The sequence below is a fragment of the Mercenaria mercenaria genome, chromosome 2 (genome assembly GCF_021730395.1).
Source record: "Mercenaria mercenaria strain notata chromosome 2, MADL_Memer_1, whole genome shotgun sequence".
Classification (NCBI taxonomy): domain Eukaryota; kingdom Metazoa; phylum Mollusca; class Bivalvia; order Venerida; family Veneridae; genus Mercenaria; species Mercenaria mercenaria.
In genome coordinates, this window is record NC_069362.1 from 14,135,045 (window position 1) to 14,158,894 (window position 23,850).

General features: G+C 33.9%; 1 protein-coding gene across 6 annotated transcripts in view; it reads left to right on the forward strand.

Moving 5' to 3' along the window:
- The window catches only part of LOC123563253 (chondroitin sulfate N-acetylgalactosaminyltransferase 2-like), a 69,655-nt gene extending 51,642 nt beyond the window's left edge, over positions 1–18,013 (forward strand). For 4 of the 6 annotated variants that reach the window (XM_045355943.2, XM_045355946.2, XM_053530409.1 and 1 more), the window contains 3 exons: positions 3,615–3,693; positions 9,874–9,920; positions 12,554–18,013. In XM_045355943.2, coding sequence (XP_045211878.2) covers positions 12,661–14,328 — 1,668 coding nt within the window. In that variant the 5' untranslated portion in view covers positions 3,615–3,693; positions 9,874–9,920; positions 12,554–12,660 and the 3' untranslated portion in view covers positions 14,329–18,013. Of the gene's footprint in view, positions 1–3,614; positions 3,694–9,873; positions 9,921–10,547; positions 10,842–12,553 lie in introns of those variants that run through there. The other 2 variants (XM_053530397.1, XM_045355951.2) reach the window with 2 other exon arrangements.
- The last annotated feature ends 5,837 nt before the right edge of the window (positions 18,014–23,850 follow it).

Here is a 23,850-nt window from a genome sequence, read left to right on the forward strand (position 1 = left end):
AGTCATGGTCACAGTGACTGTTAGTACAAAAACCATTTCTGTAGCGGGTTAAAGGTCAAGGCCACAGTAACTGTTAGTACAGAAACTGTTTAACGCCCGATATCTTGAGAACACCTTGACCTACAATCTGCAAAATTGACAGGCACATTGCTCATGGGCTGTGCATAACCCCTATTTATTTTAAAGCCAGTGGGTGGAAGGTCAAAGTTGACTGTAAGTACAAAAAGCTTTTCTGCTTAATACTTTTAGAACCCTTTGTTCTATATTCTCTAGCTTGTCAGACATGTATTGCTCAAGTGCAATAGATGGCCTTGTTGATTTGTGGACAGAGGGACCATGGTCAGGATCACACAGTACACAAACCATATTCTCTCATTATTTTGAAAATGATTTGACCAATGACCCTCAAACTTAGTGTGGGCAGTAGATTACCCCTTTGATTTTGAGGCCAGAGGGTCAAAAGTCAAGGTCACAGAATGATTGTTGTACAAAAACCATTTCTGTTCAATATTTTCAGAATCCCTTGACCAGTGATCCTCAGGCTTGGCAGTTACAACCCTTAGAACAAAAAGGCTATTTAGCATGGATCTGTGTTGATTTAAGATTTAGTCAAAGGTCATGGTTACTGTCATTTGATGTGATAAGATGTATGTATTATTGTTAGTGCTGGTCATCCTTCTGCCTGATTGCAATCTTGAGCATATTTTAATAATATTTATTGGAAGATCCTTCGCAAGCATAAAATGCAACCAGGCAAAATTCAGGCTTGGTTTGACTGAGTCTATTCATGAGCGGAAATGAATTGTGCAACATCCCACATCCCCCTAGCACCCGCGTTAGGGAATTTCTGTTAAAGTGAAACTGAGAGGACTTCATGATCTTATTAAAGGACCATAAGATATAACAACACATGGTCAATAACTTTGACTCCATTCAAGTGAAAAAATATTTAAAGCAGTACTTTTAGGCAAAAATGATTTCAAAAAAAGTAAAACTATGTTGTTGGTATGAATCACCTTTAGTTATAGCTTTAATCATTGGTAACTTGTACATGTTGCAATTTAGGAGCATATGAGGTAGGTGAAAAGTCGGCAGTGATTTGAGCAGATCTCCCTCAGCAGGAAAATGCAACAAGCACCCAAGAGAAAAAATAAAGAAAAAGTCAACCAGTGACAGAATAACTTACTATCAAATTTCCACACAAATACAGTCAAAGACTCGGATAATTCGAACACCACCCTTCGCTTGGACTTGGCGTCAGGTCCTGGCAAAATCCCTATGTTGTATGTTGGTCAGTGTCCTGAGCTACAATAACTTGAACACATTTTGCTGGTTCGAGAGCAAATGAAATTCGACTCTATACTGTGTTATGGGCGGTGTAAACAAATCAAATAAATTCCTCTAATTGTTTGATAATTTGTTCTGTATTATCTAGACTATTTTTGCACAGTCTCTTGGATTAGGAACCCAGCTTGATATAGATCTGTCTTAAATGAACAGAAGAGTGGGTGTAATGGGTGTAGTGCTTGTTTAAAGTGTCAAAATACTTGATTGCATGTTGAATGAATATTTACTGCCGCCCAGTTCTTACCTCAAACTGCAGATATATCTTAATCATTCTTCCAGCTAATGAGATTTTGTAATAACTGATAAAAAATAAGTGATTGGCGCTTACCTCTCTTTAGAGTAATTGAGATTCAAAGATAGGGATTAGCATTTGCATGAAGAAGAAAAAAAATGTTAAAGTTACACATAAAGCCTGCGACAATCTAGTTTAATGCCACAATTATACCTTGTGTGAATGATTTTTTTTATTACTAAAAACAGTTTGTATTCCATTGAAGAACTTTTGAGGTAAATTTAATGTTTTTCAAGACACTTAATTTTTAAGTGTAGTCGCTATAAATGATAAGAAACAGTGCAGTTAATTCAGCAATGTATGCGTGATGCATGATGGAAAACACTTCAAACTGCCTCAAACTACAGTTTTTTGTACTTTTCCGATTTTACAGTGTTTTTTGGCATTTAATGATAATCATGTTAATGTGCCTTTATAGTATGATAATAGCCTCTTAAATATAAAATATGAAAATGAAGATTTAAAGGCACTGTTATCCTCCAGATTTGGCTAAAAAATAATCTTTCTTTCAAATTGAAGGTTGGTCATATTGTGAACATTAGAATATGAACTTTTGTTTCTAAAATATTTTAAAAATTCCAAATAAAAAAAAAAAGATGACCGCGTCGGGAATTGAACCCCGTACCGCCGCGGCAATAAAGACATTTTCCTGTCGTCGTAACCAATAGCGCTGTAGCTGAAGTGGTGAATAATGACTTCAAAATATTCTCATGTGTTTCCGTAACATAAAGTTTGTCAATAATTAAGTTTTAAAGCCTTTTTAGGAAATATAACATTTATTGCAAGATATCTAAAAAAATTATTTTTTTTGTTGTTGTCGAACGATCTGGAGTCATGCCCTTAAAGTACTCAATTGAATAATAATAATAAATCAGTTGACATGGGTGGCTAATGGTTTTTATGCCCCTGCCATAAAATAGGGTCGGGGGCATATAGTGTTACCCGTGTCCGTTTGTGTGTTGGGGAAAGGGTAGTGTTCGTGTCCGGGCCATAACTTTGACATGCATGGTCCGATTTCAGAATAATTTGACACAAAATTAATGATAAGCATGGATAGACGATGTGTCCAGCGCAAAAAACATTTCCCTAGCTCAGAGGTCAAGGTCACAGTCCTTGGTTGAACTTAGCCAATTTTCACTACATATATACTGATAATGTGGTCTTTGTGTATGGTCCATAACTTTGACATGTATAGTCAGATTTTGAAATAATTTGGCACAAATGGTCAGCATGGATTGATGACATGTCATGCTGCCCAAAGGTCAAGGTCATAGACCTTGGTTGAATTTGTAAATTTTTGGATGATAATTGTATTTTAAATAGTTGTAGTCAAGAACATGCAATCTCTAAAATCCTTGTAACCATATTCTAATACAGAATAGTAATTTTCTGGTTTTACTACAACATTTTTTTTTGTAAATGAATAGGGCCAAGGGTCCTTTTTGTTTGTGAGCAGTACCATGCCTGTGACCTTTCTCATGTTGCGGGGTCATCTGTGCCTGTGACACATTTCTAGTGTTATTGAAGAATTACCAAATAAGTAATCTTAATACTGCGTTATTGTAGAGACAAGTGTCTTTTGGTCTTACGTATCTTTTTCAAATTCAGCATTGCTTTTAGAAAATAGATTTAATAACAGTTTCTGTTTAGAAGTCTGTTCTTCCTTCCAGTTTGGATTTAATCATAGTAAATTGAGTGCAGTGGTCATATATTTTGTTCATAGAAGATAACTGCTGAGGCTATTCAAATTTTGTATAGTTATGCCCCTTTTCGTCAAAGCTCAGAGGGATGTTGCAGAGATAGTTCAATCGAAAAAATAGAAATTTAGAAAAAAAATATTGTTTGAAATTAAAGAACGATTTAATTGGTAGCCAGAGTACCATCTCAGCTGAGAAGTGTTCGTGAATTGTGCCTATGTTTAAGTTTGATATGTTACAACTGCAAAAACTTGATAGAAGTTTTCATTTATTTTCAGATTTTATACTTCAAAGGACTGCAGTGAGGCTTTTGTGTTGACCTTGAGATCTGAAGTGCAGAAATATCCAATTACTAAGGTAACTAAGTTCAAACTTTCTGCAGAATTTTAATGAAAGTTTCATTCATTCTTTGATACCCATTCAGCAGGTAGGGTCTATTTGTGTGTGTTGTGTCCCCTGTTCTTAGCTGTGCTTTAAAACCGATGTTCCATGTCAGATTGAGATCAGAGGCATTTTCACTCATTTTCCGTGTCTGGTCATATAAGGAGTTATTTTGCATAAACAGTATATCATTGAGACTGGACTGATAATCGAGTTTGCTTGTAAGCTCAGGTTTCATATGACCTTTTCGTTACAGCGTATTATTTGTCAACTTTAGATTGTGACCGCCATTCATCTTGCCGATTATAAACATTAATTAGCAGAGAGGTGTGAAGACACAATAGGACAGACTTTATGATACCTATCAACTGTGCTGTTGCATAACGAAACAATGTTTATCAGTGAAATATTACACCTGGATCGAATATTGATGAAATAGATTACGATCTGTCCTTCAAAAATATTGATATAAACCAATGGTCACTGATTTTCAATATGATAATAAAAATCTGCAGCAATTTTGAACGAACTGTCTCAGTTTGGTACGACTGTTTAGAGAAGTAGTTAGTGCTGTCTTGTTTTAAGATAAAAATGTATTTTGTAGACCCAACCTAAATTCTTATGAAGATCCTTTAGTAATTTTTGGAGGCAGTCTAAAGAAAACAATCTATTACATTTTTTTTTCCCAGTGAATTGTCGAAATACTAAAGTGCAATGTATCTGGTATTTTCACAGTGAAAAATATCAGACTTAATTTTTTTTTCACCAGCAAGAACTGTGAAAGTGGGTAAATTTAGTTATAACATGAAATAAAAAGAAAATTTGTTTGTTTCACATATAAAATCGAAATATATTTCACTCGTGAACACCATGATTTACATTTTCACTTGTGGCTGTGCCACTCATGAAAATATTGCATCTGGTGTTCACATGGTGAAATATATTTCGATCTTACACGGAAACAAACAAGTATTGTCTATATTATAATTGTGACACACTGTAGTACCTTTAAAATGTATTTTTATAGACTTTTAAAATACTTTGGTGCTGTACAAAGTCAGTTGATGTCTTGTTAGTTACACTAACTGCCAACTGTCACAGTATGTTAACTCAGTATGTACTGTACTTTATTACTGTCCAAATTGAAAATGAAAGTTTTATGGTTTATTTGAGTGGAGAAATGTAAATTTAGTGGGTCCAAGGCAAATTGATATGACATAATTATGTTATATAGCTTAACTTTTGACATTGGTGAAATTTTAATAACCCATAGCTTGAATTGTATGAACAGACACTGGGCTAACAGATTATTGTATAAGTTGATAAATTATTAAGGTTTCTGGAACAATATTTATTAAATTTAAACAGCTGTTTGTGGCCGAGCTTGCTTTATAAGTGTAGTACAGAGTGGAATGATCTCAACAGAATTACTGAATCTCAGCATAGTTGCATGATCTTAACAACAGCTTGATTAAACCGAATTAAACTCGCATCATTAACATAAAAATGATCATGAGAACTTAATTTGTTGACTTAAATTCTAATTGGAATCAGTCGGAACTTAGAAATTTTAGCAGCTCAGGATTTATTTTTGGCGACGTGAGTACATTATGTTTCTTTATCTTTTTCTAGTGAAATAACTTTGCATAATACTTCTTCAGAGTGTTGCAGTTGTTAAAAAGCTGTACAATGGATGTCATTTCTGTATATTTTTTTAACTGACCATCGCTGGAGAAATTTTTGTTGATGACATTTTAGAAGAAAAGGCTAATTTACTTAAGTGATTACACTTTCCTAGTCTAAGCACCACTGTAAGTGATTTTAATACGTTAATTCATTTCAAAAATTTTGTACATGAAATTAAATATTTACGTTAAAAGTTATTTTGATGTCTGCTATAGTAATGGCATTGTAAGTGTAATCCAAAGATTTATTTGAAGCTTTTCATAACGATCTATTGGTTGTAAGTTAAGCCTCTTAATGGATAACTAATTATAGTCCTAACTACTTGTGCCAGTAATAGTGGCAAAGTGGGATCTTGGTCATATTATGTTGAAAACAGAGATATTATGTTGTTTTAAATGGTTTATAGAGCTTTGTTGATTATCTGGAAAATTGAAATGTGAGAAAATAATTATATTAAAATTAAGGTAATTATTTTTCATTTATCTTCTGTTTAAAAAAAATGTAGTTTTTAAAAGTCTGCAAGCCGTTTCCTTTTCTGTATGTGGCTGCCTGAGTGTTTGGGTTTCTTGTTTTCTTTCATGGAATATTCATTTTCTTTCTGGCATTGAATAAAATATATCAAGAAAGGTTTTTTGATGACTGTTTTATTGATAGAATTGTTAAAAAAGATTAATAAAAAAACCTAGAAGTTATTAGAATAGGGTATGTTGTTCTGGTGGGAAGTGTCAAACAGATCATTTTTGCTCCATAATTTTGAATGATCTTTTGTCACCAGACTTGGTGTGTAGCAACATTAATTGAGAGCTATATTATTTAAACTCACACTTTACTCAAACTGGAGTATCACTCAAGTGTGCTTCCTGTGGACCTTGCGGGAGTGTGAGTGAAGTTCGGATGTAATATTCATAAATCCCACTCAATCTTAACTTTAGGAAGGACAGCTAAGTAATGGTTTTACACAATGAATCTAGCAAATTACATAATAACTGTACACATATATTCAAAAGCGCTGATTGTTATTTTTGTAGATGTCTATTGCCAAGTCGAAAATTGTTATCTTATAGCTTGTCTGTATATTTGTCTGTCTGTCTGTCTGTCCATCCATTTGTTTTATAATTTGTCCGTTTGTTCAAAGTATACTTTTTAAATAAAAGTTGAAATTCATGGCAGTGATATCATGTAAGCAAAGAGAGTGTCAAGATGGCAAAAATAGTTGACTTGGCAAATTATATTACTCTTAAGGAAGCGAGAAAGTGTCAGAAGTCGTTGTTACAGAGAAATACATTATGACTATCCAAAAGATACTAATTTTTATACGCTTGAAGGGACGTATTATGTTATGACGCCGGTGTCTTGTCTGTATAGTAGTCGCAACTTGACCGCGATGGTTGACCTTCAGCTGATTATTCATATCGATTATTTCATTGGGGAAATAAAGGGTGATTAGGGTACCCATGTATATTTATATGGAATAAATATGTATGCAGTGCAGTATCAAAGTATGTATACTCAATTTGATCAGTTAAAACTTTCCAATCACTAATTCATAATTACACAATTTCATATTTCCGCTTTCTCGTGCAGCTCGTGTTTAACGTACACTCCTTTTCAATAATAGGCTGTGCCTCATTATGTATTATAATACAAAGGTCAACCATCGGGGTCAAGTTGCGTCCACTATACATCTGTCCGATAGCAATTTCGTGCCGGCACTGTAACTCTTGAACCTCTTAAAGGATTTCAAAGAAACTTTACACAAATGTTCACAACATCGAGGCAACGTGCAGAGCCTATGTTCTGGATGGCTCACTTCAAGGTCAAGGTCACACTTAGGGGTCAAAGGTCATATGACTGTTTTGTGTCCGCTCTGTGACTGTTGAACTGCTTGAAGGATTTTAAAGAAACTTGGCACAAATGTTCACCACATTGAGAGGACATGCAGAGCGCATGTTCTGGATGGCTCACTTCAAGGTCAAGGTCACACTTAGGTGTCAAAGGTCATACCTTCGGGTGTATATTGCTCCGCATTGTGGTGCTCTTGTTTATAATTTTAGCCTTTATTAAAATAGAACTAGTGAAGTAGAGAACATTCAGGGTTACACTATTGTGCTGGAAGGAAAGTCCGATAATCTGGCCAGATGTTCTACCAAAGTAGCACTATCTTATACACTAATCCTTTCAGTAAGGTAGAGAAAAAGGCACTAAGTTAGGTATTAAGACATACTTAGAAACTGAACTGACTGCGCATCATGCTCTGAATGAACTTTTCTTTGACTCTGCACAATTTTTGCTCATTAGTTTTTTTTTTATTAATTACTCACATCATGGATATATCATTTTCATCTGTAAAGCGTTAACATACATTCATATATTTTGCCATTGGCAGAGCTGACTGAGCACAAATGTTTTATTTTATGAAATTATATTTGAATGCCATTGCATAACGAAACAAGATTTAATATATTATTTTAATACATTTACACTTTAACTTAAATGCCAGAAATGTTTAATATATTATTTTAATACAGTCATTTACACTTGTAATGAATAATAAACTATAGGTAACAAGAAAGTTGCTTGAAATATATAACCAAGACAACAATAATTATATATCGACTACACAGAACAACTTTTCTAACTCCACACTTTTTTTTCCTCTGCAAAATTTTGATAGATTTAAATGAAATTTCGACACAATTGTATTATATGAAAACTTAACTTTAGTAATTAACACCCACCATAATTACTGAGTTACGCCACCCACCTAAACTTTCTCTATAAAACAGCAGCAATAGGGAGTATGGCTGTCTCTCACACTGCTTCTGATGCTAATCCCAGAGACAGTGATCAATTTCCTCAACATTTTCAAGTTTCAATTAGACAAAATAAAAGAGTATCATAATATTATTATTTAATCATAGTGAGTCATATTGACTCGATCAGATGTCTTAAAATGTGACATACACATTTTAAATAAATAACGCAAGAAAAAACCAACTGCTTCAAATGTTTTTCAACCCTTTTGGCAAGGAACTTTTGAGTCATTGGATTTAATAATAAAACAGTTGTTGCCTTTACAGTCCAGTCAGTATAAGGATTTGTCAGCCTGGGAAAAGTGATATTGAATGAGGAATATTACCCTTAGTCAATAATGCTTTTCCCAGGTCAATAAATACTCCTATTGACCTCACAAAAAGGCAATCATTGGATAATGTTAATATCTTTTTCAAATGGACTCCAAAATATGGCTGCACTAGTTTCTATTTGTTATAATATGCTGCTATACCAGAACCAAAGTTGAGAAATTTACAAGAAACACTTCCATTGAACAATCTGTCCTAAGAGATATAATTATATATACTAACTGACAGCAGATATGTCCGAGTAACACATTTATAATGCATATTTGTCAGTTGACTTTTGCTCTGAAGAATATATAAATGCTGCAAAAATAACTTAAGGGTCCACAAGGGACATATTTTCCCCTCAAATCATACCCACACGGACACAAAGTGATCACAATGTTTAATGTTAAATATTGTATTAAAACACTTAACATAATATCTGGAATGATTAGATAAGTTATTGTTTAATGTGTTATATTCAGCGACTTGGTTGTCAGCGTAAACATGCTTCACAACATATGTATATAAGCAATTCATAATCAGTCGCATATCAAAATATTTTCGTATTTTCAATCTATATAATTATGTACCATATTGTATAACTATTATAACATATTTCAACTGTAAAAATAATCTGATGATGGATCATGTACATGTGATGAAATCATATATAGAATTAGCTGGACATGTTGGCAATTGACTGTCCAAGCCTGACCACACTATGTGAGAAAACACGTGCTTATCAGAGCGTGAATTTAATGCCTCACCATGGTCCACTAGGAACGATAAGAGGGGAAATAATTGTCCTCTAATTCACTGCGTTTAACCGCAGAATATTATATTTCTTCTTACCACAATATCGCAGATGTTGTAATGTGTATGATATAGCAAGTGTGTTTTTCGCATTCTTTAAAATTTCCCCGTTTTACATCATAAAAAACGCTACAGATACACAGTTAGAGTGATCAAATTGGCAGACCAGTTGCATAGAAGGGGTGATATTTTGCAGTTCAGAGTAATTTATTTATCCGTTTTGCCAATATGAATTGTAACATTGTTTAACTGTGGCATCACAGTTTGGAAATTACCTACCACAATATTAGTAATACCGATAATCAAAATATAAGCAAACAGTGCATTTCTTTTCTAAGTTTTTTTTTCATATTTTATATCCTGTCTCAGACCATTTTGTGACTTTATACGCTCAGGTTGGCATGGGGCATGCTTATGTTAAGTTGATATTCCATTACTGTAATAACTTTTAAGTGTTGCACTGAATTAAAATAGAATTGAGTGGCATTAACTCTAATCTAATAAAATCTAAATTTACTCTTATTGTTTTTAGATAAGGAGACAAATTGAAAACAGAAACAGAAGCGAAAGTCGAACAAGGTGAAGTAGATATTGTTTTATGTAAATTTGGTACGCACAGCATGATTTGATATTCATTTTAAAATGTGTTAATCTTGGCACTTTAAAATTGATTTGTATTCTAAATAGAATTTATATGATGATACATGTTAATCAGATAAGTAGATCTTGACTTTGGAAAAGATATGTTAAGACTGTGATGACGGTCTTAATGAAATTAAATTACCAAAAATGTGCAAATAATTATAATTTTTGCTGCATAAACTCTGGCTAAAGAGGACAAAAAAATTTCAAGGGAAATAAACAGAAATTAGCAAAATGTTGATGTCAGAGCTTAAAATCACAGGATAAATAAAAAAAAACAGTTTGTAGAATAATTTGCAAGGATAGATTATTTTACAGGGTTTAAGGAAATGATTTATTGTGAAAGGTTTAACCTTTAGCCTGCTGGCGGCAAGTGATTCTGCCTTTGCGACCAGTGCATATCATGGTCAGCCTGCACATCTGTGCAGTCTGATCATGATCTGCACTGTTCACTATTCAGTCAGTAAATTTTCAGTGAACACCCCTTTGAATAATAAGTGGTACTGCCTAAATTGAATGATGGACTAGTCCGTTTTAGAAATTTAGCAGGGTAAGAGTTAAGATTGAAACAAAAAAGTGGTAAATTGATGGAAGCAGTTCCTGCTAATATCTGGACTTTTATTAGAAGCGTGCATTTCAAATTGAAAAAGTTGAAGAACTTCAAAGTCTTTATTACCCTATATTTAACATGTTCGCAATAAAAAAAATGAAAGACAATAAAAAGTAATAAAGTAATAGAAAAGTACTGGTCTGGCTCCATTGTGTATTCTATTAAAGGGATTGAGATCTTAAGTGGAAAAGTATAAGAGGGAAATGTTGTTGAATCAGGATATAAAAACGGAAAACAATAACTACAAGGTAAAGGTTTTTTTTTTACAATGTCATAAGTTTTTGGCTCATATAAATTTTGGAAAAAAAAAAAAATCTACGATATATTTTTTTTTTCATTTGATCATCGGTGCTGACTTTGGTTAAAATCTTTGTTTAGGTCCATCTTTTCTCAAAAACTATAACAACTATAGCTAACTTGTTTATCATCATTAGGTGACTATGTTAGCAAAGAACCATAACTCTGATAAACATTTTTTTATTTATTTATGACCCTTTTTGTACTTAGAAAATTTGATTTTCTTTATTTTCTTGGTTGAAATTCTTGTTTAGGTCCACTTTTTCCCCAAAACTGAAAAAGCTGCAGCATTGAAACTTTGCACTTCTCTTTATCATTATTAGATGAGTAAGTAGACCAAGAACCATGACTCTAACATGCATTTTGTTGGAATTATGGCCCTTTTTGTACTTAGACAAGTTGAATTTCTTGATTAAAACACTTTACTCGAACTCTATAAGAAAACTAACTTTGAAACTTTGCAGACTTGTTTATCATCATTGGTTGAGTATGTGGGCCAATTTTTCTGAATTATGGCTCTTTACATACTTAGAAAATTTGAATTTCTTTTTAATTTAGGTCCACTTTTCTTGTATTTTGCAAGAGCTATAGCTTTAAAACTTTGTACACTTGTTTATTAGTAGGTCAGGAACCATAACTCTCTTTTACATTTACTTAGAAATAGGGGCGTTTTTTTACTTAGAAAATCAGTATTTCTTGGTTGTTTTTTGTTTAAGTTCACTTTTCTTGAATACTTACTATAGCTTCGAAACCTAATACACTTTTTTGTCATCAGAAGGCCAAGAACCATAACTCTTTTCTTGCATATTGTCCAGCATTTAGAGACTAGTGATAGCACCCACAGGCAGTGCTCTTGTTCAAGATATAGTAATTAATACTAATATTGTTTTAGTTTGTTTTCGGTAGAAAAAGTTTGTAAAAATACTTTAAATTAAGCAAATACTGCATACATACTTGAAGACGTTAAAAGGAAGTTTTATATTAACCCAAAAGTGCTGATTTTAAGAGGGATTTTAATAAGTACTTTGACAAAGAATCACAGTCCACTTCTGTTTATAATGACCAGATCTTCATTTTATCATCCCAGGGAGAAACAATTTTATATACTTGTTTATTTATATGCAGTTACAATAGTTTCATGCTTAACTGATGATCCTTGAATGAGACAGGAAAAAGAGTTTTCAAGGCTGCTGATTACTAAGTACTGTCTGTTAAGCGCAGCCACCAACACTGATGTTTGAACTTATGTGTATGATACTTTATCCAGCGGATACATTTTGAAAGAACAAAAAGTCTTGTTTCAAAAAGGGAATGTTATATAAAGGGAGACTTTGCAAAATTATAATGTTACGGATCAAAATGAGTGGCCTTTGTGTTTGTCCAAGGATAGCCATATTGGGCCCATAGACCTTAGGCCAGTACAGCTGCTAGAGGACAAATAAGGCCAATAAGAAATAACCTGATCATTGATAATGCTGTTATTCCACTTCATATTGGCACCCTCAGTTTAACCAGTCAGGATGCTTGTATCCCATATTGGGCCTGATTTTCTGATATATTGAGTGTAACACTGACTCAAACTGTTTCACAATATATGCACAATTTATCTTATATTGTGTATAATGTTGTATAGTTGAATTATAACAAATTGTTTAATTTGCAGGAATGTTGAGAGTTCTGGGTAATCGAAGGGCACCTATACATACAGCTTTCAGGGTAAAAATGAGGGAGGAGTTACTGTGACATTGAGGATGCCAGAGTTGTTGCAAGATGTACAGAGTTGGTCAGCAGATGCCGCGGGTTCTTATCCTTCTCTTCAGCCTATCCATGATGTCCATGCTTTATGTGGCCAAGTTTGGGCTCTACATGGATGGGCAGTTCCGGCAGGAGAGAAACATTGAATTCTCCAGCAAGCAGCCAAGCGATTTAGATGCCGATATTCACAGGAAATACAAAACAGAGGTGCAGAATCTGCAAGAAAAAATCCGCATGTTGGAACATATTTTAGAAACAACAGATCGAAAAGCTCAAAATCTTTCGAACCAGATTTCACACCAATCCTTAATGATTCGGTCCTTACAGGAATTTAAGAACAGTTCAGATTTGCAAAAGCCCACATCTGACAGTGTTAATACAAATTATTCAAATTATATTCATAGTAAAGTGAAAAAGGCGGATATTTTGCATGGTGTGGCATTAAAATCAGAATATGAAATAATCCCATTCACAAAATTTACCCTTAGTAAAATCTTTTTAGTTGAACCTGGATTAGGTAAACGTGTTGTAGAGAAACCAATTGGCTACAAAAGGAAAGATATAAATGATGTGGTGACATATGCAATTAATGAAATGAATAAAAATAGAACAAAAAATGCAAGAAAATTTACTACAGAGGATTTCATAGAAGGAATGTATCGAACTGAACCAATGACTGGAACACAGTATGAACTATTTTTTCGTGAAATAGATCAGCCTCCAAAAAATGCATATAGGAAATTGACATTAATGAGACCATTCGGTCTTCTCCACAATGTTGATCATGATCAGAAAAATACATCTCAAATATGGATAAATCTTATTTTACCTCTCTCAGGAAGAATTGAAGCCTTTCGTCAGTTTATGTCTCGATTCATAAAAGTTGTAATTAATCAAGACAAACGTGTGTATTTAACAGTTGTTTATTTCGGTCAAGATGGTTTAGACACTGTTAAAGACATAATGACTACTACTGCAAAAGAACATAAATATAAACACATGAAACTTGTGACGTTAAAAGAAGAATTTTCACGAGGGAGAGGTTTACAAGTGGGTGTATTAAGTTGGAAGAGTGTAGATGTTCTCCTATTTCTATGTGACGTCGATATAGTCTTTACAGTAGATTTCTTAGAACGTTGCCGTGTCAACACAGAACCGCGTAAACGTATATATTATCCAATTGTGTTCAGTTTATATAACCCAAATGTTGTGTATAGTCTTCAGGACATGACTATTCCATCAGAGAGGGAACAACTAGTCATATCTAGAAACACTGGGTTTTGGCGAGACTTTGGGTATGGCATGACATGCCAGTACAGGTCTGATTTCAAAGCTGTTAATGGTTTTGATGAATATATCTCAGGGTGGGGTGGTGAAGATGTTTTCTTATATCAGAAATATGTTAGAACAGACTATATGGTGATACGCGCTACAGATCCAGGGCTTTTCCACTTGTGGCATGAGAAAACGTGTGATCCGAAATTAAATTCTGAACAATATCGGAGCTGTATTCGATCGAAGGCTTTAACGGAAGCTTCTCACGCTCAGCTTGGTCTGTTAGCTTTCAAAGACGAAGTGAACATTCATAAAAACCTCAGCAAAAATCAAATGGTTCCACCTATAGGTTCTATGGACGCTCCAGACAGAATGAGATCAGCAGACCAATATCCTCCAGAAGATTAGGACCAAGTTACAGCAGTAGAAATGTTCTTCTTTATTAGCTCATCTGATTTTTTAAAAAAAAGTGATGAGTTATTGTCATCACTTGATCGGCATTGGCGTCAACGTTGCCTGGTTAAGTTTTATGTTTAGGTCAGCTTTTCTTGTAAACTATCAAAACTATTGCTTTCAAACTTGCAACACTTGTTCATCATCATTAACTGACTCTGTACAGCAAGAAACATAACTCCATCCTGCTTTTTGCAAGAATTATGGGCCTTCTGGACTTAGAAAATATCAGATTTCTTGGTTAAGTTTTATGTTTAGGTCAACATTTCTCCTAAACTATTAAAGCTATTGCTTTGAAACTTGCAACTCTTGTTCATCATCAAGACCAGAATCTGTACAGCAAGAAACATAACTCCATCCTGCTTTTTGCAAGAATTATGGCCCCTTTTGGACTTAGAAAATCAGATTTCTTGGTTAAGTTTTGTGTTTAGGTCAGCTTTTCTCCTAAACTATCAAAGCTATTGCTTTACAGCTTGCAACACTTGTTCACCATCAAAAGCTGACTCTGTACAGCAAGAAACATAACTCCATCCTGCTTTTTGCAAGAATTATGGCCCCTTTTGGACTTAAAAAATATCAGATCTCTTGGTTAAGTTTTGCGTTTAGGTCAACTATTTTCCTTTATGGTCAAAGCTATTGCTTTAAAACTTGGAGCATTTAGTCACCATTAAAAGCTGACACTGCACAGCAGGTACCCTAACTTCATTGCTTTTTGCAAGAATTATGGCCCCTTTTGGACTTAGAAAATATCAGATTTCTTGGTTAAGTTTTGCGTTTAGGTCAACTTTTCTCCTTTATGGTCAAAGCTATTGCTTTAAAACTTGGAGCATTTAGTCGCCATTAAAAGCTGACACTGCACAGCAAGTACCGTAACTCTGCATTGCATTTTGCAAGAATTATGGCCCCTTATGGATTTAGAAAATCATGGGTAGGTCAATATGTTCATTTACAATTTAACTTTTATCGAAGAAAGTAGTGCCTTGCCAGTCAAAATGCATTGTTTTTGTTCCCACTTGTTTAAATGCATTCAAATATTGCAGGTTTCATAGGTACAGCCTTTGTTGGAAAAGAAAGAAAGAGTTGTTTTTTAACTTTGGGAATCTTAGCTTTGAAGTTAGGGGAAAAAAGCATACTATTTGCCATTGGGATAGGGGTCGAATTTCGGCCTAAGAAACACTGAAATATGAAAAATAATTTAAACAAATTGGCGAGAAAAAATTGGTCACAAACTTGACTTTTTGTTTATTGTTTTTTTGGAAAGGAAAAAAGTTCTTCTACAGGTATAATATGAATGTAAAATGCAAAGAAAATTAAATTCAAACAGGATTGTGGGAAAAATGTGAATTGTGAGAAGAAAAATAATATTGTGTACTGAATAACTTGCCTATTGGTAACAGTAACTAAAATAATCTGTGTTATTAGTTACATTAATTGTGTTTTAATTATTAACAGTGTTCAGAAGCACAGATTTAGAACTGTGATACAGTTCATGTCAGATCTTTTTTTTTTACTACTACAAATGTATTAACTTATTTTCTTTTTTTCATTTCCAGTTTCATACTTGGTGCTTTCATGAAACAAAATTAAGTTCAGAAAATGTAACAATTATATTTTAAATGAAACAATGTGATAGCAGTTAGGTTCATGGAGCATTATTTTCTCAGCTGTGCTTTCTGTTATTATAAACAGGAGATGTCTGATTTGTTGGAATTTAGAAAAAAAATTCAGTGTTGTGAAATGATGTTAATTACAGTTTCATAGTTTTTGGTTAAAAATGGCTATTTCTCAGGGCTATGAATTCATGGATTTCTAACCCAGAAAACTAAATGAAAAGGAATTTTATTTGTTAGATTGGATTTGATTTTGTGGACCAATGCAACTGCAAAATCCATGAAAAGTAGTACCCCAGACTTACAATGATTTCATAGCATTGAGGATCTTCAAGATGGTTTTAATTTTCATCAAATTGTATGATTTTTTTTTTCAAACCATTAGGTGAAAAGTAATGAGATATGTCTGGAGGCATGCCTTTTAACAGCATGTTGATTGCCTGTTGAGAATAATACAGGAGTTACAGTAATAAGACGATAAAGCTGCCACTGTTTCTAACACTTTTTGCCCTCATGAAATTTGCTCTGAATGTTATCAAAACCGGATATGTAGGGAGGGGGGAACAAGTCTATATTCATTAACTTACTTTTTGAATGCAGATTCTGATTTTGATTTATTTGGAATATCTGCAATTGCTTTTGGCAGCATTGTGTCTCTGCCATTTTGTATGCTATTTATGTTGTCTTAAAATCAGTATGTCAAAGAAATGCTGAAAAGTGATAGAATACTGACAATATTAAAATGTATTTTACATATACAGAAATATTCAGGGAAAACACAAAGTGCCTTAAATTAGTTTTTGTCTAGCTTTTATTATTTTATATTGAGCATTTTCATGTCCTTTTGAAAGAAGTTAATGTATATATTCTCTGTCAAATAGATACAGCAAACTATAAAGTATCAGTTGTAAAGAGACATTTGTACCTCAATATGATTTTTACCAAATTTATTTTGCTCTTGACTTCTGCAAATTTGTTTAGCATCATCTGAATAAGTAATGTAACAACCTCTGCTGTAACACATGGTGACACATGTTTTTGTTTGATGCTACAGAGTACAAAATTACAAAAAACTTCTGTTAGTATTGTGATTATTCGTTATATCTTTGAATACGAAGTGCTCAAGATGAGCTAATGTGACCGGTCATTTTCCGTTGTCAGTCATCCGTCGTCCGTCAACATTTGCCTTGTTAAAACTCTTGAGGTCGCAGTTGTGTCCCAATCTTTATGAAACTTGGTCAGAATGTTTGTTTTGATGATCTCTAGGCCAGATTTGAAACTGGGTCATGTAGGGTCAAAAATGAAGTCATTAGGCCAGATCAAAGGAACATTTTGTTAACGCTGAGTCCACAAATTAAGTTTGAAACTCGTGAGAAATGGGCAGAATGTTTGTCTTGATGACCTCTAGGTCAAGATCGAATCTGGGTCATGTGGGGCCAAAAACTAGGTCAATAGGCCAGATCAAAGGAATATCCTGTTAACACTCTATAGAGTCAACAGTTTACGTTTGAAACTCTTGAGAATTGGTCAGAATGTTTGTTTTGATGACTTCTAGGTCAAGTTTGAATCTGGGTCATGTGGGGTCAAAAACTAATCCACCCAGTCAAATCAAAGGAAAACTGTGCAGTAGGGGCTGCATTTTTGACTGGATATTTATCGTGAAATTTGATCAAAATGATCTTTTGATGAAATCTAGGTCAAAACCAAATATGGGACATCTGGTGTCAAAAAGTAGGTCACAAGGTCAAATTAAAGAAAAACCTTGTGTATGCAATAGGGGCTGCATTTTTCATTTGATTTGCATGAAACTTGGTCAGAATGTTTATTTCCATCAAATCTCATATGAGTTTTAATCTGGGTCAGGTGAGGTCAAAAACTAAGTCACCAGGTCAAATCAAAGACAAAGCTTGTCTACATTCTAGGAGCCACAGTTTTTATTCAATCTTCATAAAACTTGATCAGATTGTTTGTTGTTATAAGGTCTTGGATGATTTTTAATCTGGGTCACGTGGGGTCAAAAACTAGGTCAGTAGGTCAGATAAAAATAAAAGCATGAAACTCTTGGAGAAGTTTTAATCTGGGTCATGTGGGTCAAAAACTAGGTAACTAGGTCAAATCAAAAGAAAATCCTTGTTTACATTCAACAGGCCACATTTTTGGTCCAATCTTAATGAAAAAAAGTCAGAATATTTGTCTCCATGTAATCTTGGATTGGGTAATAATTTGATAAGGTTAGTTGAAAAACTAGGTCTCTAGGCCAAATTGAAGAATAATCTTGTTAACACTCTTAAGGCCACATTTTTGCTCCAATCTTCATGAAATTTGGTCAGAATGTTTATCACTTTAAAAAGTTGGACAAGTTTGAAACTGGGTCATGTGGTGTCAAAAACTGGGTCACTAGGTCAAACATGTTTACACTTATGTTGTGTTACTCAGGTGAGCGACCTAGGGTCATCTTAGTCCTCTTGTTAATGTTTATATCATTGTCTTTAGGAATATGTTAAATAACTTTTTGACCATTTAAATAATCTTCATTTTATGGAAGTTGACAACACTGCCATTTTTTTCCATACATAATGTCATAGATTGTAATTTATATATCTTTTTTTTGTAAACATGGTAAAAAAGAGGAAATCTTTTGATCTGTGGAGATTGATGAAAGTTTAGAAGTCCACTGTTTACTATAAATAACCTAGTCTTTACTTTTCAGTATGTCCTTGACTTTTTCAATGCAGGGTTTCTCAATTTTTTGGAAAACAAGTTTTTGCAAAATTAAGTGTTTTACAAAATAATTCAGCTGTAATGATTTACAGAATGCAATGTGCTATTTTGCTAGTCTTTTTGTATTATAGACCAGTGCCATGATTAGTGCTGGTTAAATATATGTATCATTAAAAATGTTTAGAGCTTTAAACTGTTTTCTACTAGTCTCATAGATCAGTATTTAAGGTATGTTTGCAAGTAAATGAGAGAGCTTGGAAAGCAGTGTTATAAAACTAAGTTTGGAGATTAGTTTCAAAACTAGCATTTGATTGGTTAATTTTGAGTGACCAATGAAAAAGCTGCATTTTAAGCTGTTGTCCAAACTTTGTATAATCTTGGACTTTGGCTCCAACATTCAGGTTTAGACATTTAGACGCTGTTCACAGTGTAGCTATACTGCCAGAGGAGGCGCTTTACTGGTTTATTAACATCTGTTTCAGTTCTACAAAAATGTGACAAAACAAAGTGTAAGGAAGGTCTTCAGCCAAGCAATTTATAAGTCAGAATGTTTTCGCCAGAAAGTTTTTTCTGACTTGATATGGGCTCATTTATATGTGTTTGCTACAGTATATTTGGATATATAAATGCATGTGAAAGTTATCTTGTATAAACTAAGTTTCTACCTCTTATAGTTTTATACTGTCATTATCATTTAAAATTTGTTGTATATATGTTGAAATGTTATCATAGTTCTAAATTATTGTTTTAATATAAATGGCACAAATAGTGTTTAATTTCTAGTTGCAGTTTTGTTAAGTATTAGTCATTGAAAGGAATTATTGTCATTTGCATCTAGCAGTGTTACCATGTAATGTTTTGTTTTTTGACTCCAAATATGCCATCTGATACAAAACAAAACAACAACATATACTTTATTTAAAAATTAAAAACTTGTGTCGGTGCGACGTTAAAAACAAAATAAATAAAAAAATAAAAATTAAAAACAACACAATATGGTGAATCTACTGGGCAATTGGTCTCGCTAATTTAGTAGCCTGTAGGTTTTCTTAAAAAGATGTTTTATTTGAAAATCTTTTTTCTTTTCAAGTAACTTACAGAAATCTATTTCATGTTCCGTATATATAAGAATATCCCAATTTTTGAATAGATTATTGTTGTTGCACTTACTGACTTTCAGTGCAGAAAATTGTAATGTTAATGCTGAGTAAGTGATTCTTGAGAAAAGAGCTGACGAACATGTTACTAATTAAACAATCTGCATTAAAAGTTATTTTAAACACTCTGATTTATTCATCTGCTACAGCTAAAGGGTAAAAAGTTTTGAGGGCAGTTGTTAATGTTGTTTTAGGTCAGTTTCAGGCCCAAGTGAAAAAAAAGGTAATTTCTTCCTTCAAAGTTTCTATTACTCTGTCAAAATGATGAAAACATTTAGTACAAAACTATGCAGATAATTATCAGCACATAGATTTCATATTAAGCTTATACATTTAGGATGTAATCAATGCAGCAACTCTATGTTTTGATATTTTGTCAGAAAGGGTGGTTTTAGAAGCAAGAGTGGAAATCTGCAAAAAAATGATGACATTATGATTTGCTTTGTGCATACATGCAATATGAAATATTTAAAGATACTATTGTCATTATAGCAGTGTATTAGTTTTTCATTGTACACAAAAAGTAAGTGTGGTTTCATATTTCGAAAATATTATTTTCAATTTTCAAAGCAATAAACAGGGTTTGCAAATTCATGAAAAATGGTCTTTTTCTGGAAAATTTGAAAACTGCCAATTTTGTTATTATAAATTTGGGGAATTTATCAAAAACAGCCTTAAATTTGAAAATATCTCGTTGAACATCATAGAAAATTACTAATGCAATAAATAAGCACTAAATTTACAGGTATTTTACATATTATATCAAATGGAAATACTTTGTTTCTTGTAGCATGCGTTCGATTTTTAATGGAAGGATCCTGTGTATATTAAAATATGTTAACATCTTGTTTTACAATATATTTTTTATACCAGCCGGGCATTGCTTTTTGATTTAATATGAAAACAATTTAATATTAAAGATAACACATAGAAATTAGTGCATGATTAAAGTTGTATATTACTTTTCATTTCTTTGGATGAAATTTATGTTTCTTACGAGAGTTTATAACTGCAGTACTTACACAAAAGTGTTAGTGTGTGTCAAGTATTATATATAGTATTAATTAAGTCAATAGAAGTATTAAGAAATTTAGTTTGGCCAAAGTACAGTCAAGTACTCCACAAGTACCCACTATTGTGTTTCTAGTGTTTCTGTTTTGACATGTTCAGAGGAACTTTAATTGACTGATGTTTTTTGTTTTACAATTTTGAAGCTAACAGTTTATTTGTAGTGACGTGAATTTACATAGTTTCAGTTTTGTCTGCATGTTGTGTTGTTTTGTTGCAATTAAAGAATATTACATTAAAATTTGAAACTATTTCCACAAAAGTCTCTGTGTTATTTCATTCTGTTTAGAATGGCTGATTAATAATAGTCTTGACTATTCTATGGGGCATGTAAACCACATCTGGATAAGTGGTTACAGTAAAATTTTGATAAAGTGCCCTTTAATAATAGTAAAATAAGTTAATGATGTAAATATTTGCAGCAACTGGATGAGGCCATGCATTAAATGTTACTCACATGTTGCTCTCTGCTGTTCAAAAAGTACAAGTGACCCCGAAACTATTTGTTTAAGCATATGGAAATCCCCAAGTTAGCGATCTAGAAGATGATCCTTTTGAGGCATAGAATGCAATCAAACAAAGCAATCTGTAGTGTCCGATTCGTTTATAAGAGGTTTTAGGTAATAAAATGTGCAGCACCTTCCTCACAATACCTAGCAATGAATGAAAATATACTCACATTTAGTGAACTCTATGGCCCCAAAATAACAGTTCAAGTACATAGAGACCATTTACAGCCCGCCCCAATCGCAGCCCGAGGTGATAAAATAACTGCGCAATTCACCAAGGGGAAGCAACAGCTACCAAGATAAATGCTTAAGATCACGGGAGTTACCGCCCCACCCTCCCGAACAGCGATATCTCGGGTAAACTAATCAAATTCAAGGCTTGCCTCTTGTCACTGATTCAAGGTGCTCGTCTCTTGTCATTTTGGAAAGGTGATTGATTCCTTTCATTGATGAAGAGTGCTCGTCTCTTGTCTCTGATTCAAGGTGCTCGTCTCTTGTCATTGATTCATTCTCGTCTCTTATCAATTGTGAAATGTGCTTGCCTCTTGTCACTGATTCAAAGTGCCCGTCTCTTGTCATTTTGGAAAGGTGCTTGTCTCTTTTTATAAATGAAGAGTGTTCGTCTTTTGTTTTTGGTGAAAGCTGCTCGTCCCTTGTCACTGATTCATTCTCGTCTCTTATAAATGGTGAAATGTGCTTGCCTCATGTCACTGATTCAAGGTGCTTGTCTCTTGTCAATGATTCATTCTCGTCTCTTATCAACGGTGAAATGTGCTTGCCTCTTGTCACTGATTCAAGGTGCTCGTCTCTTGTCATTTTGGAAAGGTGCTTGTCTCTTTTCATTGATGAAGAGTGCTCGTCTCTTGTCGCTGATTCAAGGTGCTCGTCTCTTGTCATTAATTTATTCTCGTCTCTTTATCAATTGTGAAATGTGCTTGCCTCTTGTCACTGATTCAAGGTGTACGTCTCTTGTCATTTTGGAAAGGTGCTTGTCTCTTTTCATTGATGAAGAGTGCTCGTCTCTTGTCACTGTTTCAAGGCGTTCGTCTCTTATCAATGGTGAAATGTACTTGCCTCTTGTCACTGATTCAAGGTGCTCGTCTTTTGTCATTTTGGAAAGGTGCTTGTCTCTTTTTATTAATGAAGAGTGCTCGTCTCTTGTTATTGGTGAAAGCTGCTCGTCCCTTGTCATTGATTCATTCTCGTCTCTTATCAATTGTGAAATGTGCTTGCCTCTTGTCACTGATTCAAGGTGCTCGTATCTTGTCATTTTGGAAAGGTGCTTGTCTCTTTTCATTGATGAAGAGTGCTCGTCTCTTGTCACTGATTCAAGGTGCTAGTCTCTTATCAGTTGTGAATTGTGCTTGCAACTTGTCACTGATTCATGGTGCTCGTCTCTTGTCATTTTGAAAAGGTGCTTAACTCATTTCATTGATGAAGAGTGCTCGTCCCTTGTCACTAATTCAAGGCGCTCGTCTCTTATCAATAGTGAAATGCGCTTCAATTGTGAATTGTGCTTGCCTCTTGTCACTGATTCAAGGTGCTCGTCTCTTGTCATTTTGAAAAGGTGCTTGTCTCTTTTCATTGATGAAGAGTGCTCGTCCCTTGTCACTGATTCAAGGCGCTCGTCTCTTATCAGTTGTGAAATGTGCTTGCCTCTAGTCACTGATTCAAGATGCTCGTCTCTTGCCATTTTGGAAAGGTGCCTGTCTCTTTTCATTGATGAAGAGTGCTCGTCCCTTGTCACTGATTCAAGGCGCTCGTCTCTTTTCAATGGCGAAATGTGCTTGCCTCTTGTCACTGATTCAAGGTGCTCGTCTCTTGTTATTGGTGGAAGCTGCTCGTCCCTTGGTTATTGATTCAATGTGCTCGTTTCGTGTCATTCATTCAAGGCGCTCGTTTCTTGTCTGTAAAGAAAAGCGTTTGTACCTATCACTGATAAAAGCTGTTTGTCTTTTGTCATTGATGAAAAGTGTTCGTCTCTTGTCACTGATGAAAGCTGCTCGTCTGTTATCATTGATTCAAGGCACTCGTCTTTTGTCATGAAGAGTTCGTCACATGTCGCCAATGATTTATGATAACTGCAAAATGATTCTGAAAAGAACAATTTTTCAAAGAAAGTTCTCGAGAATATCGTTTTGATAATTAAACTAGCTTCGATTAAACTTCTTACTTGTAAATTTTATGAAAACGGGACTAAAACCGGAAACAACCACAGTTATCGCATCTGCTGTAGAAATAAAACATTTGTAAACGCACATAATACATAGAATATTTGTGCAATGTTTGTGTCATGCCATTTTTGTATGTTTGAGGTTTCGCAGCAAGGCATATACGATCGTTTAGATGTTGCTGGCTTTGGTCCCTTTTTAATTAACCCTTACCATGCTGGTCCTTTGCGACCAGTGTAGA